The sequence below is a fragment of the Apium graveolens genome, chromosome 11, assembly GCF_009905375.1.
Source record: "Apium graveolens cultivar Ventura chromosome 11, ASM990537v1, whole genome shotgun sequence".
In the NCBI taxonomy this organism is placed as follows: Eukaryota; Viridiplantae; Streptophyta; class Magnoliopsida; order Apiales; family Apiaceae; genus Apium; species Apium graveolens.
The window spans coordinates 194,294,041-194,314,763 of NC_133657.1; the positions used below are offsets into that span (position 1 = coordinate 194,294,041).

Here is a 20,723-nt window from a genome sequence, read left to right on the forward strand (position 1 = left end):
ACTTGAGCTCTGTTTCACGAACGAGCCGATCCGAACGAGCCTTGACGAGCCGAGCTGAAACCTAGCTTTTCTGAAAACCAAACCCAGACTGATCTTTTCTGATGTTGACCCTGATATCTTCCTTCAATGCGGACAGAAATTTGTAATACGTACCAGTGGGAAAGGAATGTCAGAGTAGTCCCAGAGTCGATGACTATGTTACCATCTTCACTCGCACCACCTCCGTCTTTCCTGGGCACCTTAAAAGATTTGCTTCCAATAAAGACCTTCTCTAGTTTTAAATAATTGGAAGGATTTCCGGGAACTTGGAACAATGGTGTCTGAAAACTTGTTTGAATTCGGGACTCGTGCCTTTTCACCAAAAATAATTGTGCTCGTCTCATTTCTAAATACGGGCACAAAACAATAGGAAAATTTCCCCTGAATTGTTTCATCCAACTGACTGATCATTGAAAGATGACCTCCTCCAAGACCAACTATCCCCGAACTAATGTTGCCAAAATAACCCTAATTATAGTGTCTACATCCAAACGCAACCTTTTCTATAGAAGTTTTTCCGAACGTGAGTCTTTCTGTAGCAAGATGACCATTACTGACTGTTCCGTCCATGTACCTAAGGCTGTACTGACATTTATTGTGTTTTCGAGTACAAGAACCAGTATGACCTATTAATGCTTTGCATTGTTTTGAATAACATTTTAAAGTCTTGTAAGTTGATGAGGCTCGGAGATCAAATAGGGGATATATATGCTCGAAACATTTCTCACAAGGCTTGCATTGTATCCAGGTAAGCTCACTGCCAGTATCTGCAACTCCTAGAACTTCAACTGGTGGTGTACCAATATGAAATTTCATCAGGTACTCAAAAGAGTTGTATAGCATCTCTGATTCAAAAGTTACAGATGAGCTAGATGGGTTTTTACTCCTGGATTGAAGATAGCTTGCACGAGAATTGAGCGACGAATGGCATTATTCAGGCGCTCAAAATCTGTAGCTACGGGATCATAAAATGGTGACAGAGGGAAGTAATCGCGGTGAATAAGATCAAGACTGAAACCAGAAGATGTGGAGGAGACTTGGGTAGGTAATAGCTGGGATTCATGAGCTTCACAACACATGAATAGTAAAACTAAAATGAAGAATGAAGGGATAAAGATATAGATGGCCATGATCAGTACAAGTATTAAAATAACATCGGATTTCTTAGCAATTTATAGGCAAAAAAGAGAGGGAATGTACAATCTGACATGTTCATTATTCTAGTTTAGGATGATTTTGTTGCTCATAACGACTGTGATAGCGCGAGATTGTTTTCAAGTATTTGGTAGCAATATTATGCACATTAAGTGTTAGTTTCTAAAAAGAGAGGTATGTTTGATATGATTTTACAACTTCTAAAGCAACATTTGGTAATTAAGAAAAAAATATCAAAAATCGTATCAGTTGCTATTATGGAGATTACAAAATAACTAATAATAACATTAGACATGGAGCAAGCTTTTCATTTTTATTATTGAAGAAAATTAAACTCAGTATCCTTCACGTTAAAGTAGAATATAGAGTTTTAGACACTAGATGGTCTCATGGTCTAATTCTACATAATTATATTCCTCAGGAATTAGATTGAAGTAAATCCGGTACAATGTTACATAACCTTTTCAGAGGTGTTTGGCAAAGATGGACTCAACAACACCTTGAGCAATAGGGTGATAAGTTACTCTAGCCTCCGAAAACACCCTTTTGGCAAATATCTTCTCTTCTTCAAGTCCAGGGCCTTTGACAAGAGCTGTGTAGAGCGGACGAAGATATTTCATCCTCCCGACCTCCTTCAAAGTTTTCTCTACTTCACCATAATACTTTTTACAAGAGGCTGAGATGGCCATTTGGAGAAACGCCACCTTGATCTCGTAATCTTTTGATTCTGAAAGCCTGTAGCTAGTATCCAAGGATAAAACCTGCAAACAAGATTATAAAGTTATAATATACAAAAACTGCAATATCAATGATGTCATGAGTAGGGTGGAGTGAGGGTGAGAGAGAGAAAAAAAGCTGGGAAATGTACAAGTAACCTGCAACTACATCCAATTATTCAATTTTAATAACCTTCGTAGAGATAAAAATAGCACCTCTATTTTCTACTTCAAAGGGAGCATATCTAAACTAGTGATGTATACAACTAGAGCTTAGACTTCAGAGCATTTGTTTTATTCAGGAAAAGATTGCTTCTTCATGTATGATTTGCAGGCTTTATCCTTCAAAAGAATAGAGCAGATAATAGGTTTTTCTTTAATCTTTACTACTCCACGGTGGCATCACAATGCTAGAGAAGGTTTGCTAATGATAGCACTTACTAAGACTGAGTTAAGCATGGTTCCCTGATTACTACTTCCGTTCAAACTTCAAAATAACCTCATACTACTGTAGCCCTCCTCAGTCACCACCCAGCAAATAGATGGCATCAATGCATCATTATTCTAGAATCTAGAAACTGACCCTATTTCAACATAGGGTTTAGAATCCACCACCAGTGAATCACACACGTAAAATATAAAAGAGATATTAATAGTTTAATCATTATCGTACATTAGTGATGCAACAATATCCAATATCCCATTAATCAATACACATTAGAAAAATGAGATATCCCATTAATTCTACTTGATTGAATGAATGTTACACAGAGATATGGGTTTACCTGGATGCATGACCGTGTTTCAGTGTATAACTATAACATGATGTGTATCAGTGGGAAATAACGTGTTAAAGAAACAAGACATATCAACTACCTATTTGAATGAAGAAAAGATAACAATGAAGCATTATATAATTAAAAATCAGGAAATAGACAAAATTGATACCTGTGAGGCTTCCACAGATTTTGGGAGGTTTTCCAGATATAGTTCCCATTCCTGTCCTCTCCAGTCAGCAACTTCATCTTCCTTGGGCATCCTACCGAGATTGAACTCTTTGGCTAGAGAAACAATCTTTGAGTAGATATCAGAAACCGGCTCCATGGCATCTGGAGGGATTCCAGTACCCTCAGTCCACAACTGTAAATCAATTTTTTTCTCTATCCCAGGAACATTCACTTTCAAGAATTCGAGAAACATATCAGTGTCTATAGACTGGAACTTAAAGGTGGAAATATATTTCTTAAGAAATTCATCAAATGCCGGCCGTCCAATCTGAGAAAGGAATTGGAAGTTATAAAATATAATTTCACTAAAAACAATTTATAAAAGAACATGAAATTGAAAAAATAGTATATCCACAAACCTCACGTTCAATGCGCCATAAAAACTGAAAACCTTTCTCATATGGTACTTGAGAGTATACAGCATCCGGATCCACGGCCTCTTGATTGGTTTTGAGCTTCGTGAACTCCATGTTGTCCTTAAATCTATCCATTTCTTCTTTCAAACCCTTCCAACCAATTCCAATATTTAATGCAGCAATGTTTTCCCCTTGCACAGCCTCCACAATCCTCCTTTCTGCATATGTCGTAAATCCCTACAACATATGCAACAAATTTTAGAACTACTGACATATGGAAGATTAGTCAAAATGAAGACACAAAGATGCAGTTCTAAGCAGCACGGATATATGAGGCACCATTTAGGTAGAACCTTAAAATCTACACTAATGTCGACAAGAATTCATAATACATATGAAGTGCAAAATGTATCAAGTTTAATGTAAGACAAGGTTAAAGAAGGGTTGGAAAGGAGAGATAAAACTACTATCCGCAGGGAATCAGCAGAGAAAAAAATGATGAACTCCCAGATTTATCAAATATCATCAAATTATGATTCAGATCTAAATCATTTACCATAACCTACATATATATCAAGATATTTTTATCGTTTATCATAATATTTTATATGGGAATCGAGCATAATCCAGTCTTTTACCTAGCTCACAAACCATTGATACTTCTATCAGTAATTAGAATATAGTTCATATACAGTTAATCAGAACAGATCAATAGTCTTCTTTACAATAATCTAATATTTTCTTACCCATATAGGATATATACTTTCACTGTATTTGTACTAGTATAACATTTGGAAAATGACGAAGTCATGTGATAATTCAGAATTTACAGTACTTGAGGCTAAGATGAAAAAGCAATTGACCATTGAAGGTAGCAATTAAAAGACAGTGCCTGAACATTTTACATGAGACATCCTACTAGATTAGAAATCTGAAAACATGGGTACTAGGCCAAATGGCCAATCTATATAAGACAACAGAAACGAAGAAAATACGATAGATGTGCTTATCACACGGCACACACACGGATCACAAGAAAAACTGACAAGCTTTACTACAAGTAAAAATTAGGCCAGGTAACTTATGTAAAACAAAAATCATATTCAGTAATTTGCATACCTCATTTAACCAAAAGTGATCATTATTCTTGTTGGTAATTAAATTCCCAGTCCAGCTATGTGCAAGTTCATGAGCCACCACCTGCGCTCCACTTGCATCCCCCTTAATTACTGTTGGCGTCAGGAAGACCATTCTTGGATTTTCCATCCCTCCATAAGGGAAACTTGGGGGCAAAACCAATAAATCAAATCTCTCCCATTCATAAGGCCCAAACAAGCTCTCGCCAACTCTTATCATGTCTTCGCTTCCAGCAAACTCCTTGGCTGCCGTATCCAAAAGTGACGGTGCTGATTCAGCATAAACCCTTGTCCTTGGTCCCACCTCCCTAGAGCTCATCTCCCCAACTGCAAAAGCAAATAGGTATGGTGGAATGGGTTGCTCCATCACAAATTCCTCAACAATTCTCCCTTCTGCACACCATTTGGTATCCTCACATGCCATTGCAGTATCAGTAGTCAACGGCAGCCTCCGTTCCACATGCCGAGCTGCCATGACGGCTGATAACTGTCTCAAGCCACAAAAGATATCAATAAGCATCCATTATCTCCCATATACCAGTAGAGATATGGCACTATACAAAGTAGATAAAAGAATGTAACCAAGCACACTTGATAAGCTGATAGTTAATGATCAAAGTTTGAGCTAATTCAACTATAGTACAGCAATACTACATGCATATGCTAGTTTTAAAACAGAAATATAAATTAAGCATTACAATTTTATAAATTTCGGATTTTCACGAATGAACAAAACATTTGCAGGACGAGAAGTTTGCGGGAAGACATAACACTTCTAGTCTGTGTATAAAGCTAAGTATAATATCGAAATAGTTCTACTAAGTACCATCAATTAATTTGTCACATAAAGATAAAACTTTGCAAAACCAAACACAATATTATAAAAAACACAAAAAATAGCAAAAATAATACTTTTGCAAACTTATTTGCAACCCTACTATCAGACCGAAAACAATTTTTTTTTCATGTTAACCTAGAAATTGTTGCAGTTGTATTTTGGTTGACTTGGTTGCAAAATGTTTATGTAATTATTGCAAATAAGCATAAAAAATCAATTCGTATAACTTTGCAACGTTTTTTTATTATTTTTCTTAATACAAAAATTAACTCACTGAACAAACATCATAAGAGACAAGCATAACAATTCATGATCACATATCAATTCCTTGTTAACACGAGTGTTCTAAAAATCCCCGATTCAACATATTAATCCCCGATTAATCCCCTGCAAAGTACCCGACCGATTCGATTTTTGAAATCCGATTAATTCTTACGAATTTTCCTTTATTGAAGTATATATAATTATTTATTAAAATTAAAATACTATATTAAATTATATTAATTAGTTATACAAAATATGATATAATAAATATATATTTGTTAATGAATAAGTAATATAATCATAATAATATATTAAATATAATTTAATATTATAATATATCCGATTTTTACTCCGATTATTCCCTGATTTTCAATTAATCCCGGTAGCTCAGCCGATCTTCCCCGCTTCCCGATTTTTACAACACTGGTTAACATACCATATTACATACACAGTAACAATTTCGAACAATGAATTAGTAACATTTTGCAAAGATAAATCGCTAACCACATTATACACACTACATATCTACATACAGTAATAGATCACAATTCACTAATCCAATAATCAAATTTACAATCCCTATTAAATACAAACGTAACATCAATTTATCCAGATTATTCATTTATCGAGTTTTTACTGTCCAAAATGTACCTCAATGGGAACATTGAGTCGAGCCGAGAATCGAACCCGGGCAGCAGGAGTATCCTGGCAAGGAAAAATAGACCTGGCATGAATAGCCTGGCACTGCGTATACACAAACGGTAACGTCTTATTAAACGTCTGAGGTGGCGATAGCCACTGAAGCGCTGAGCTGGCAGGGGAAGTTGAAAAAATAATAACAAACTCCGAATTATTCGCGAGCGTAACGGTAAGTTGTTGGCCTTTGATGGGGTCCACAATTGGGGAGAGAGAGAAAGGGATGGGGGTTTTGGTAGAGAGAGAGTCGATGACGGTAGAGATTGAGAGAGAACGAGTGTCGAGAGAGAGTGGGCCCGAGTGAGGTGAGTTGAGAGTGAGGTGAGCGGAGGAGAGGATTGTGGAGGAAGGGAAGTCGAAGTAGGAGGAGAGAGAGATGTGTGTTGTGAAGGGGTGAGTTGACTCGGTGTAGGAGTGTGGGTCGACTCGGTTGGGCGACATTTTTATGTCTGGGTAATGGTTTGGGTTCAGGTGAGAAATTGAGAATGGAGGAAGTGAGTAGTGACTGGGTTTTTATAATTTTGTGTTGGGCAGGGTAGCTGAGTTGACGCGGTCCTTTTTTTGGGTTTTTAATGTTTGTGCTTTGTTCTTAAGCAAAATCTTTATTAAACAATATTTTTTATTAAGGTGGTATGAAAAAGAAATATAAGATGCAGAAGAATAAAAGTCACAAACAATGCCCAAAATACACCAGTTTCCATCTTGAACGGCCTAAAATGCCCATATACACGCGAAGCGTCCAAAATATCCATGAAATACATATTATTCAGCCTTTTAAATTTTAACAAAGAATACGCATTTTGAACATGTGTATTCACTTTTGATTTTACAAAAAATACGCATCAAAAAAAACAAAAAGTGAATACACATGTTGAACATGCGTAGACTTTGTTAAAATTTTAAAAACTGAATTCGCATCTCCCACATGCGTATTCAGTGGGTAAAAAAAGCGGAACATCCCGCCAATAGATATTATGGCCTGATTTTCCCAAATGGTGGACATTTTGGTTTTTCACCCAATTACCGTAATCTATCTATTATATATACTAGCTTTAGATGATATGACTTCATGATAAATAGATTAATACACGTATAAAAAATACAATATTTTCATTATGTTTGAAATATTAGAAAAATACTATTTTAGCAAAATAATTGTTTAATCGATAAACAATAAGAGTTATTTAAAAAAGATAATAATAATTTGATTTATCCTGGGTCAGTGGTTTACAGTATTTTACTTTATCCTGATGTCCGTTACTCCGACTAAATCCAACTGATTATTTTTAATTTAATTTTAATTTTTTTAAGTCTATATCAATTAGGTTTATTTTGTTTTAACCCAAATAATTAGTATATATGATTTTGTTCTTATTGGTCAAATTATATTTTGATTTTATTTTTTAATTTTGTGTTAGTTTGGATCAATTGTATAACAAACTTTTTATCATGGATGAATAATATATATTAATTTGTTTATTCTAGTTCAATGGTATATTTTTTTAGTTAGTATGCTGATTGGGGTGGTAAACTTGTGCACTCAATCCTTTCAGTCTTTAGGCATCTAGCTAGCTAGGTCTATGGTTAGAGTATTTAGCTAAGTTAGTAGTTGTTTGAGTTTCCCTGTCTGTCTTGGTTTCTCAAGTTTGTGTTTTAGTAGATATATTTGTTCTTGTTGTTGTGTTCTTTAGTCGCCCTGAACCTTCTGAATTCTGATGTAATGTTTCTACTATAATTGGGACCTTCTGTTTCTAATGATATAGCATTTCATAAAAAATTATTTTTTAGTTGGATCAGTATTATTTATTATTTTGTCTTAACCCGAGACGCATAATATCAACTAATTATATATAGTTTACTTAAATTTATTTCGGCCTGAAATATCAATTAGAATAATGTTGAACTCAATATAAATAAGAATATAAATTGGTAAAAGAAGTTGACTTTAATATCAATTATAATGATATAGAGTTCGATATGAAATAGAATTTAAATTATTAGAGAAAGTTGACTTTAATTTCGGCTAGAATTAGAATTGAGCTATCTACCAATTAAAATTAGAATAATAAAATAAGGATAATTAAGTAAATTCAGCGAGTACCGACCGACCGACTACCAAACTTTTAATGTTTCGTCTATTATAATATAGTATAGATAATACAACAACAGGGGTTTGATAAGTAATTTAATTAATATGACGATTATACCCCTACATTAATATAAATTAATATCTATATAACATATATTTCACTTTCATTCATTTATTAAAAAATATCAATTGTTATCTAATTAATATGTGCATATATATATTAATACATACAGATATACATATATTTATATATATACATACATGCATACATACATATAATAAATATATACATTTATATAATACATACATATATACATATATACATATATGTATGCATGCATGCATGCATACAAACATACATACACACACATACACACATAGGTACATATTCATTTATTCTTATTTGTTATCAATTTAATTATAAATACTCTAATTAATATCCATAAAAATATTCGTATTTCAACCATTAGTACACATTCATTATTACATATTTAATTTATAAATTTATTCTGACTTATTACTATATAACAAATTTAATTATTACTACTTTTATTAATATTTAATAAATATTCTCCAAACATTAGTACTTACGTAAAATTTATTCCACACTTATTCCCACAATTAACACATCATTAATGTGCAAATTTATATCTAAATCATTATTATATATTTGATCAAAAATACATATATTTAGTGCAAATTTTTAATATTGCATTAATATTTATTTTATCTCATCATTCATTTATTAAAAATCTATTCATTGTTGCATAATTAATATGAATAGTTGTCTATAACTCATATTATATAGTAATTAAAAATACACACATGTAAATTTATTAGTACATGCAATACTTATGCATACATATATACATACATATATAATAACATTTTAGGTAATAATTTTTTAATGGTGTTAAATGAAATTGTATATATTTTTAACCTTAGTTTAAATTATGAACACGAGTTCATACATTATTAATTATTAATTTAATAATATAAACAAGTAAGTTATAAATGAAAAGTACAAATAAATATTTATATATATAAATTTAAATTTTATTGAGACAAAAAAATACGTAATTTGAATTAGATATTTATTTGAATAGTAGGTCTATATAATAATAATAATAATAATAATAATAATAATAATAATAATAATAATAATAATATACAGTAATTATATGTGGGAAACTTAATTATAAATCATGATATTTTATGAGTGATGTCCCTATATAACTAAAATAATAATAATAATAATAAAAGCTGTCCAAATTGTTGAATCATGGGTGGAGGTGATCAAAATTGGTGATCAAAATTGTAAACAAACACAGCAAATTAATCAAATGTCGTAACAATTAAATATGCCACACCAAATAGCAAACCTCTGTGTCACACAAATTCAAATATTTAAATAACTCTCATATGCAAACATGAACAATACGTTAAACATAATCTTGTATAATTTTGAAACATTAGAGGTAATAAAGCACATATAAAATGCAGTATGCTACTTTAAGATGGGGTACACATGTATATAAGATATGATAATGAAGCTTATATCTATTCCAATAAAGTTGTGTAAATTTATCATTGGAGTACTTAAATCATCCAACAAAGCTACAAGTACAAGAGAATGTTAAAAAGAATAACATCAACTGAAAACAGTGGAGAATTAATTGTGCTAATTGAGGTCTAAATTGACTCAATTCATTTAATGACTCGTAAAAAAAACTCAATAAGTTTAAGCCTAAATATGAAAAAGAAAGAGAAGATAGAATGAACCACCTGGACATAGGTCGTTAAATGCAGCTACGACGCAAAAAGTAAAGGTATGAGGTTGAGCGGAGGTATGAGTATATACGTATGCATATATTAACATAAATTAAATGTGTTATTGTGGTTAAAGCTTTACATGGGTATTTATGACCAACAAACCGACAACATGTATACTAGGTCAAAGTATACCAAAAATGAGAATATTGTCTATGTTTTCTTATTTTATAAATAAGTGGAAATACATTTAAGTGATTATAGAGTTTATAATTACAAAAATATAATTTTTTGTCATAAATTTTAATAATTTTCGTCATACCCTTTCTATGATAATTTATTATACAATTTGATGACATATACTGTATGTTACATTAATACTAATATTTAGATCCACTAAATATTAAACTATCAACTGAAAAAGGTATGTATTAAGATTGAATAGTGTGTGGGTGTGTATCTATATATGGTTTAGTTTATAGTATTCATAAAACATGTGATCATGCTGGTTTATATTGATATTTTGATGCGTCTTTACATGCCACAACGTGAATGAATGGTATGGATTAAAATGAATAATTACGGTAAGATTTCTGTATCAAATGCAACCATGAGGCGCTTAACATGTCCAGAGCTGTGTATTTGTTGATATTGAACAAGGGTGGGGAAGATTTATTAAGGTCAAAAATAAAAATTCAAGAAAACTTAAATTCAAATAATAGTTATAAATTAAAAGTATACGTGAATAAACTACTATATTCTGCAGTATTTCAAACAATCACATACATTTCCGTAACAACTTTATTATACCAACACTTCGGTCGAACCCATCTGCTTCATCTCTCTTTATTCTTCAAGAACCCTAAATTAAAAATCTATGGTTTCATTCTATATCGTCTATATACAATCAATTAAACTTATTCAATGGAGTCTCAAATCATAAACGATTCAGCCCCAATTTTTTATCCAGATACTGAAATCGAATCATCTTCGTCATTGTTAGTCTCTACAGTCGGAGATATTGTGGATTTGTATGACATGATTGTCGAAGATACTCCGGAAAGGGTGAATAATCAAGTAATTAAAGAGGAGGCAAGTAATTTAAAGGGAAGAAGGTTAAAGTTTGATAAGCCAATCGGCGTATTTCAGAATTCCAACTTTGTCGGGGATGGTCCGGAAAAGGTGAAGAAGCGTGTTGATGAACAAAATCCAGTTAACTTTAAAGCAAAGAGGTTGAAGAAGGATTTTGTTGAACAAGATCCGATCAATTTAGAAGCATAAAGGGTGAAGTTTGATGACCCAACTGGACTGTTGCATAATTTTCTTCCCATTTTTTTCAAAAGGGCGGGTACGACTGTTGTTCTTTTTCTTCCATCTCTCACATTTTCTTCTTCTTTTTCACTTTATTTCTCTTTCCTCTATGCTCTGTGTATCTCTTTTTCTTTGTTCATTCTTTCCAGTTTGATGTTGTGTTTCTACTAATGTTGATGTCAACGATTAAATTGCTTTCTCTGTTTGCTTGTAATTTAATCCGAAAACTCGAGACGGAAGCTAATGTTAGATTAGTGTTTTCGCTGTGTTACTGAATTTCGAGTATATGAAGTTTACGTGAATTGGATTTGTTTAGTGAATTTGTAGCTTATTGATTGATATAAATGATTTTATATATTGGAGATTACAGGTGTTTTGTTCGACATTTATTTTATTGTTTTGCATTTTATCTTTATTTGCTTATGGATTTGCGATAGAGTTGGTTCCTGCAGCTGATTTTATTTCGTGAAGAACTTTTTGTTTATTTAGATTACAACAGCTTGTTATTATGTTCAATCACAAAGCTTCTTATCTTTAATTGCTTGTGATTAGTCCACATTGCTTGTGAACCTATCCGCTTTGCACCTTTGTAAGACTATGACAAGAAATAATCTGTTTTAATTTGCCACTAAGCAGTTCTGTTTGTCTCTTGTGTGGTGCCAATTCACTTTTTTCCTGACCTTTGATCGACTTATACATATAACTTGATATTACAGAATTTAGGCCTTGAACTTGCGTTAATATTACAATAAGCAAAAACATCGGAGTACTTACATTAGTTTACATACGGCAAAATTATTGATAATATTGAGATACTAAATTGACTGTCCATTAGTTGCTTTTTCCACAATATCCAGTAGAGCAGTCAAAACAGTTGGTAACTGATCCAAGACGTTCCAGCTTTCCCTTCTTTATGTGAGGGAGCTTATAGTTATTATTACCGGCATGCTTGAGTATCTCTGTCATACAACTCATTAGTGATAGTCATACACAATTTAAATTTGAATCATTGACTTCTTCATAGGCTTTGTTGACTGTATCAACTAACTGACAAACCGTTTTAGGCGCCTTTTCGTGTTGTAGTCCTTGTATAATTCTAAAGAAGCCTAGATCATTGATATTGAGATCCGGAAAATTTATCGGTTGATTAGCCAGCATAATATTAAATCCTATCAGATTGTGCAACATCAACAAAATCTAAGTCATTGTCGTTGATGTGAGGCCTTGCGTTATCTTGCTGGATGACAATATGTTTATCACAGCCTGTAGCGACTGAGATTTTCACGATGTATTTATATGAATAAAGTATAGTTCTTGTGTTGTTGCGTGGATTTATGTGAATATAATAAAGGATAAATGATCTTGTGATTTATGTATAATTTCTGTGAAATAGTAATAAGAAACGGGAAAGGTCTCGTTCCAGTTTGATGAGTCAGCTAAGGGATTAAGCTGTGATTGTTGGGTCGTCAAGTAGAACGGAACCCGTTATTCAAAGGATGGATCGAATTATAATGAGTTGTCATAAATGTGAAGACCTCTATGTGTCTCTGTGATTTGAGTTTGTAATTAAAAAGTAATTTTGTTAATTATTTTATCAAGTGATTGTTACTCGCATAATCAGTAATTAAAAAGAGTATTACGTGCTAAGGTATATAAATGTGAATGGTGGTGCCTAGTGTTATGTGAATGTGTTATTTGTGAGTACGTGTATGAATTGAAAATTCATGAGCTTTTAAATGTGTTAAAAAATGATTTATTTGATATAAATAAGGATTTAATGGTCCTTATATATTTTCTATTAAATAATTGAAATGTGATCAAGGTGCGAAATTTGTTTCATTAGCTTTGGAATAATCCTAGATACTTTTTAAAAATGATAGTTGTAATTATTTGGATATTCTGATATTTAGAAATGATTTTTATGAAGTGTATTTCTATTATTTAGGATTTCTTCGTAAAATCCTTAGAAATCAATTCATCCGCATAAAAATTATTTTAAAAATATGAAGAGGGAGATAATTTCATGATCTTTATTTTAAAATTTTGAGTTGCATCATTTTCATGAATTATGAAGCTATTTTTACATTAGTAAATTCAGAATTGCATAAAAGAAAAGAAATAGAAATGGAGATTTACCTATTTTACCCTTAAGTGTGTATAAATATACTTACCCCTCCCCTTTTTCCTTCTTCCTCCCCCGCTTCACCCTCTCTTCTCTCTTTTCTCTCTCTCGAACTCTCGGTAATCTCTCTCTCCTTTCTCTCTCGATTCTTGGTCGTTTTCAAATCCGAGACCGTGTTTGAGTTTTGTTTTGCTTCTAATTTCCTATTCTGGGTTTGCATGTCGATTTCGTGTTGATGAAAATCAAAGACCCGAAAACCCTCTTCGAATTTAACTTCGAATTTGAAGGTTTTGGTTTTGATTTTTATGAAAACAAGTATATAAGTTTAGTTCTTGAGGAATCAGTGGTTTTTTTTGTAGGAAACCCTCAATTTCGAGGGCACCACCGGGAACCGCCGCTACCGGCGATGAACTCCGGTGAGTCGGTGGTGAGCTGTGATGCTATGCTTGAGCTTCTAGTAATCCAAATCCATTTACTTGAATGTTGCATGCATATTTTTTACATACAGGTGTAGATACATGTATAATAAAGTAGAAAAAAGAATGTTTATTAAAAAAATATAACTTTTTTTAATGTTAAAAATTTGTAAATGAAAAATAATTAAAAATATTATACATTTAAATAATTTTAAATTATTTTCTTGAATAAGTCACATTAATTCTATAAATACTAATATAAAAATCATTTAAAAACAAAAATTGCATTATAAATCACTATCAATTGCTTTGGTCTGACTAGGTAAACTACTAGTTTTAATGAAAATTTTATAGTTAACTAATATAATTATATATACTTATTTTTTATTGGTGACAATATATACATTATTATGTTATTCAAATAATGATTCAAATTTTAGGTATACTATTCATCTTAAATGATTCCATTTTTAATGTATATATTATATGAAACAAGTCAATTCAATATAAAATAAATTAAATAATGGGTTGAACATATCTAAATTACAAATTTATGTATAAATTAGTTCAATATTATATCTTACTTTTCCATAAAATATATATTATAAGTCACATGTATAACATATCTTTTTAAGATAAATATTTACTTTCTAAAATATAGCATAACATATTAAGATTAACATGTAAAACTGTTTTTTAGTTAATTTTGATTATGTAATAAAATTACTTTTTGTTCTTTAATTATTATATTTTGTTTATAAATTTTAGTTTTTTATTATTTCATGTAAAATAAATTTAAAAAAATTTGTAGGACACTTTTTAAAATTTTGAACTAGCACTTAAAATCTCAGGCACCACTTTGTCAAATATGGAATAAAGTAGTTTAATTCATCTAATTCCAAGAATTCCCGAATTGACTCGGTTTGGTTTTCATGTGCTCTATGGTAGTGGCACATATCTATGAGCAGTTAAATATACTGTTTTCCATTGTCACTTTTATATATATATATTTTTTTAGATTGCTTTTGTATATTTTGTTATATTTACAAAAAAATAAGTTTTTACACTAATTTTCTAGTAGCGGATTGCAGTGTTTTGTTATTTGTTAGGAAAAAAATGCACTTTCAAACATGTTATTTGTTTAAGATAAAATTGCACTAATTCATACCTCAGTTATTTTGTTTTTGCACTTTAGTGGCTCAAACAAAAAACATGCCAATTGCTTGGCTAAAAAAATCTTTTTAAACCAGTTAAAGGGCTCGTGGGTACAGGACACAAACGGAGTTAACACCGTGAGGGTATTTATGTCCTTACATTATTCTAACGTCTCTATTTTCCTTTATTTAACTGAACCACACACCCACCCCCTTCTTCCTTATGACCTAAACTATTTTTGCTTTATTTACAGTTCAATACATCTCTGTTTTTAACATGAATCAGCAATGCCTTTGTAACAATTGGGTTGTGCAGAAGACCTCGTTGACTGATTATAATCCGGGCCGTAAGTTCGTCACCTGTACTACTGGTGGCTGCAACTTCTTCCGTTGGGCTGAGCCAGAGTTTGATGCATGCAGCATAGCGGTGATTAACGGGTTGAAGAATCGCATAGGAAGGAGAGAAGATGATCATATCCTAGAGTTTGTGGCTGCTCGAAATGTTTACACTGAGGAATTGAAGAATGCAAAATGTGAAATTTGGAAGTGGAAGTATTTGTGTATTTTTTTGTTGTTGTATGTCTTTCACACATGGTTTAGCTCCAATGGAAAGGTTGTTGAATGAAGATGATGTATGAATGAAGATGATGTTTTTGGGTTGCTTTAAATGTGGTCTAAATGTGTTGTTTGTGGTTGTGCATTTGGCGGTTAGAATGTAGTTTGCAATGTGTCCCTTTTATATTATGTACTTTTGGTTTTAATGAAATGCAACCATTGCCAATCATCTATATAACTGCTAGTTTTTAATCATCTATATCTCATGATCTATATCTCATAAGTACAGAAATGGACAACGAAATAACAAAAGAACTTGAACCACAAACATTCTTAGATAAATACTTCACAGTTTTAACATAAGTAGCAACCACTACATAAAGTACTTGATATAAAATCCAAATGCATCAATCTTAAGTTTAACAAAAGAACCAATGAGTACATTCTCAAACAGTTGAACCATATAGTACATTCTTAGGTTTAAGCAATGTCACTTTCCACCAGCATCTGTCTTCTGAGAGACTCTCTTCCTCTTTGGCCTCTGAGCATCCCCATCTATTGGATCTTGTTGAGTAACTTGTCCATTATTTGGATCTTGTTGAGCAGCTTGACTTGTTGAGGCACTTTCATCTAGTTTCTGGCCTAGACCAATTAGGTGGAGTTTTCTTGACTTTGCAGGTCCTTGAATTGCATTTCTTTCACCTAACTTTGGATTTTCCAACTGGAATGTCTCTCCCTTCTGCTGCAGCCTTTGTTGCCTCATCAGATTATGCAACAATACCACATACCATCAATACATGACTTAACAACACAAAATGTTTGATTAATACCAACTTTGGATTTATGCATCATACCTTGGCTGTACAACTTCTTTGATTATGACCAGCAGCCTTACAGTATGTGCAATGCACTTTGGTATTAGTCCTATTCAGCTTAGTAGTGTCTGCAGGAACATCATTCTTTTTGTTCCTTTTCTTTTTGGGTCTTCCTGTAGGTATCTTAACAGCCGGAGGCAGTGGCTTTGGTTCTGGGGTTTCTTCCCATAATTCAGGACCAACAATTGGTTCTAAAGTGTTGCCATATAACTAAAGATAGGTATCCTTCTTGTAACAACCATGGATATAATTCTCCCAAGGCTTATTCCTTAGTGCTATATATGCACATGCGTGATAGCAAGAAAGGCCTGTGAGATCCCACTTCCTGCAGGAACATGTCCTCTTAACCAAATCCACTACCAACTCATGCCCCCCATCAGTGCAAGTAACACTGTATGCAGAACCTCCAGACCATGTCACCACACAATTTCCAGCATAATGAATAGACCTGTATATAATTTTCACAAGTTAAAATAAAGACATAAACAACATGCATTATGGAATTGATATTAGGGCAACTTTTGGAACATACTTTGTCAATTTCTTCTGAGCACTAGGGCAAATTATAACATTTGCATTTGCCATTTTGTCTCTCCTAATCTGGATCCTCTTCATAATGGTTTTATGCAACTCTCTATATAGAGTAATGATTGGGAGGTCCCTCAGCTTGCTTAAACTATTGTTGAATACCTCACAGTGATTGTTAACAAACATATCACTGTGGGATGTGGTCCTAAATGCTGACCTAGACCATTGCTCCCTTGGTTTTTGCATAAGCCAATCATAGCAATTAGGTGACACCTGCACATATAATTGGTTCATACAATTATAAATGGAAATACAACTCCCAACTATAACAAATCAGATGACTACCTCCTTCATTTGGTTCATGTGCAGGTTGAACCCCCACATGGTAGTGGCCCTAGCAGCTTTCCATAGTAAATGCCTCAAAGCAAGACCTTTATACTCCTTATGCATGTTCTGAAACAAGTGCATTACACAAAACCTGTGCTCTGCTTGAGGCACAATGGCTTCTAAATCATTTATTAAGCCCTACAACAAATGCATATAAAACAGTCATGAATGTAGGAAATAGTGCAATAATAAAACAGTCATGCAATAATGTAGTACATTATATCTTTTGTCTGTCAGATATAAAAGTCCATTCCTTATCCACAAGAATTTGTAGGTCCTGACATAGAAACTGTAGGAACCAAGTCATGAATCAGATGTCTCACTCTCAACAATTGCCCATGCAACTGGATACACATCATCATTTGGATCCACACCAATAGCTGACAAAAGAATGCCACCAAAGGGTCCTTTCAGGTGGCATCTATCAAGTCCAACAATTTTTCTGCAGTGGTTTTTGAAAGCCTTTTTTAGTGGTCCTAAACACAAGTAAAACCTTAAGAATCTTCCACTAATTTGATCAGGTTCAGGGTTTTCTGTTAAAATCTTAACAGTGCTCTCAGGAAGGACCTTTTTCCATTCATGACCATACTTCCAAAGGTCTGCATACTGCTCTTCATGTGTGCCATTTATCTTCTTCAAAGCTCTCACCTTTGCTCTGTAAACTGCATGTTTACTTACATGACACTTCAAATCATTCACAATTTTTTTATGGAATGCACTAATTGGCCAACTAGGATTCATTCTAATCTCTGTTTCATAGTAATCAGCTAGCCACTTGGAGTTTATTTGCTTCTGATAGAAGGTTGGCATACAGCTGTGCTTCCTCACATAAGTCTTTATCTGATAAGTTGCAGAGCCTTTATGCAGTGGAGATGCATATATCTTCCATTGGCATGGAGGCTCACACACATATTGTACCTTCTTGCCAAAATTTCTGCAGTTCATTATGGGCCTCCTATCAAGAATTGCATATTTTTTAACTGCATCTCTTAAAAATTCTTGAACTTCTGAAACACATTCCCAGTTGGAAGACAGGATTGATCATGTCTGCGTCCTCATTAAAAACAGGATAGTTAGTTTCATCCTCATCTGTGTTGTTGGTTGTCATTCTCTCCTCATCAGAACCAACATATATACTGGAATGATCACTCTCATTCCCCATCTCAGTATCAACATCAAATCTCCTTGTATTATTCTCATCCTCATCAATGTTTGTATCAAACAATAGGTCATCATCACTCTCATCCTTATATGAATGGTCAGAGTGGAAGCTCTCTTCACTAATATCACTCCCATCATCATCACCCTCATATTCCTCATCAGAACCCTCAGAACTCTCATCTTCTTCATTCAGTTCAGAGGCAAAAGCTTCTCTAAATTCTTCCTCACCTCTAATTACAACATCCTCAAACTGTGTACTGTCATAGTAGTTTTCATCAAATATGGATACATCAAACATTCCTATGTTTTCATCAGTCTGAACCTCTATATTTTTTTCAATTTGAGAGGTAGAAATAGGGGGAATGACTTCTGCAAAAACCTCCATATACCTATCTAATTCAAGGTTCCTATTTACTAGCAGTTCACACATGACCACTACATCATCATCACTCTCCAACTCAAAACACCCTGACTTCATTGCAGTATTGGGCAACCTATACCAAAAGGTATGAAATCCTCCAAACTCATCTACTTCTTTCAGCATGGAAGTTAATTATATAAGACTCATTTGATCAACATTACAGTGGTCAATATAATCCACACACCCATTTACATAATTCTTAGGATTATACTGCATCTCTCCTCCATGTACCAATTTAATCGTAAAATAATCGACATCTGCAATTTTATCAAAATTCCTATAAATTCAATTAGAGTAAATTACAAGTACAGAGCAGAAACAAAGCAACATCATTCCAATCAACAAATGGATTTTAAACCTAATTGTAAACACCATAACTTTCAAGTAACAAAGCATTATTTAGACATAACATAAGCAGTTCGATTGAAAGGGAAATACTATAAGTTAACATGCATGTAAACAATAACAACATCTTTCACATTATCCCCAAAATTAAACAGAGCAATATAAATACAAGTTTAGGCAAAGATGTACCTACATAAACGGGGCTTTCTCTGGGTTTATAAGCATCTGCATCTTCCTTCAGCCTTCGATACCAAGCCATTGATCTTACTCCTCACTTGAATTTTGGTAGGGTTGTACGATACGATAATAATTTTGGAGGGAATTGGGGATGAAGGAAGAGAAATGATAAAAATATATTATAATAGAAGACAGTTTACTTAAACACACTTTTCCAGACTGTGCTTTCTAAAAGTAACCCAAACGGCGTTAGTTTAATTAGACGGAAGTTGCCACGAGCCCTTTAATTGGTTTAAAAAGATTTTTTTAGCCAAGCAATTGGCATGTTTTTTGTTTGATCCACTAAAGTGCAAAAACAAAATAACTGAGGTATGAATAGTACAATTTTGTCTTTGTTTAATTAGTTTTAGGAAACAAAATCATACCTTTTTTAGGGAAAAAATCGTACTTATTTTGAATTATGGGATTAGATATGTGGACGAAGTTGTGGTTGTCTATCAAGCCCATGCCAAGACTTACTTTGGATCGAATTGGGCAGAGACAATTGTTTTCAACTCTCTGTGGACTTGGTAAGAGGTCTGTCTAGTGTCTAGTCTGTGGTCATGGGCACATACTAAAAAAGTGTGATTGATGAGTTATAAAAATTTTATTGGTGGAAATTTTTGTGCATGTAGGGGGTTCATCATCATTACTGAGTTCTCCACTAATATTTTGTGGACACCTAATCAATCACCGACTCTTAGCATGGGCACACACTAGAAAAATCCATATGTCAAAAACATAGGTAAGTCATATGCAAACTTAAGATCTGCTGGACCTGGACCATTTTGATAACCCTGATGTGAAGTGTGAACCCGTAGAATTGGGCATGAGCTCCAATTTATAACGGGAAACATGTAAGTAGATATGCATTATATTTTTAAATAAACATTTTTGACGGAAATTAAGATCCATACTTTGCTCCGTTATCAATATAGTATATGTTTTATTATATATTAAAACATGAAAATTTAGATATTCTTTTTGTTTTTAATCGTAGGTGACCCTAGCTGCTACCTTTCGGGTGCACACTGGGTAAATTTTACGGTCTCACGCAATAGCCTGCAAACCACGTGAACCAAGTTCAACTGCATTTAAGCGACAGGCTCTCTAACGCAGGAGTCATAATCATAAATTGTCCTTCATTGGGATTCGAACCTATGACC

General features: G+C 33.0%; 3 protein-coding genes across 3 annotated transcripts; all 3 read right to left on the minus strand.

Moving 5' to 3' along the window:
* Positions 1-219: 219 nt before the first annotated feature.
* On the minus strand, positions 220-1,318 carry LOC141696396 (aspartic proteinase CDR1-like). The gene is made up of 2 exons (XM_074500541.1): positions 538-1,318; positions 220-507 (listed from the first exon to the last, which is right to left on the minus strand). Exons 1-2 carry the CDS (start codon positions 880-882, stop codon positions 241-243), a joined length of 612 nt encoding a protein of 203 aa, XP_074356642.1. The 5' UTR covers positions 883-1,318; the 3' UTR covers positions 220-240.
* A 170-nt stretch (positions 1,319-1,488) lies between these two features.
* Positions 1,489-6,759, minus strand: LOC141697573 (leucine aminopeptidase). The gene is made up of 5 exons (XM_074502007.1): positions 6,163-6,759; positions 4,393-4,896; positions 3,277-3,510; positions 2,859-3,185; positions 1,489-1,955 (listed from the first exon to the last, which is right to left on the minus strand). Exons 1-5 carry the CDS (start codon positions 6,646-6,648, stop codon positions 1,659-1,661), a joined length of 1,848 nt encoding a protein of 615 aa, XP_074358108.1. The 5' UTR covers positions 6,649-6,759; the 3' UTR covers positions 1,489-1,658.
* Positions 6,760-16,114: 9,355 nt separating this feature from the next.
* On the minus strand, positions 16,115-18,359 carry LOC141696397 (uncharacterized). The gene is made up of 6 exons (XM_074500542.1): positions 17,751-18,359; positions 17,373-17,552; positions 17,032-17,300; positions 16,860-16,947; positions 16,479-16,709; positions 16,115-16,366 (listed from the first exon to the last, which is right to left on the minus strand). The coding sequence occupies exons 1-6, from the start codon at positions 18,357-18,359 to the stop codon at positions 16,115-16,117; spliced, it is 1,629 nt and encodes a 542-aa protein (XP_074356643.1).
* Positions 18,360-20,723: the final 2,364 nt, after the last annotated feature.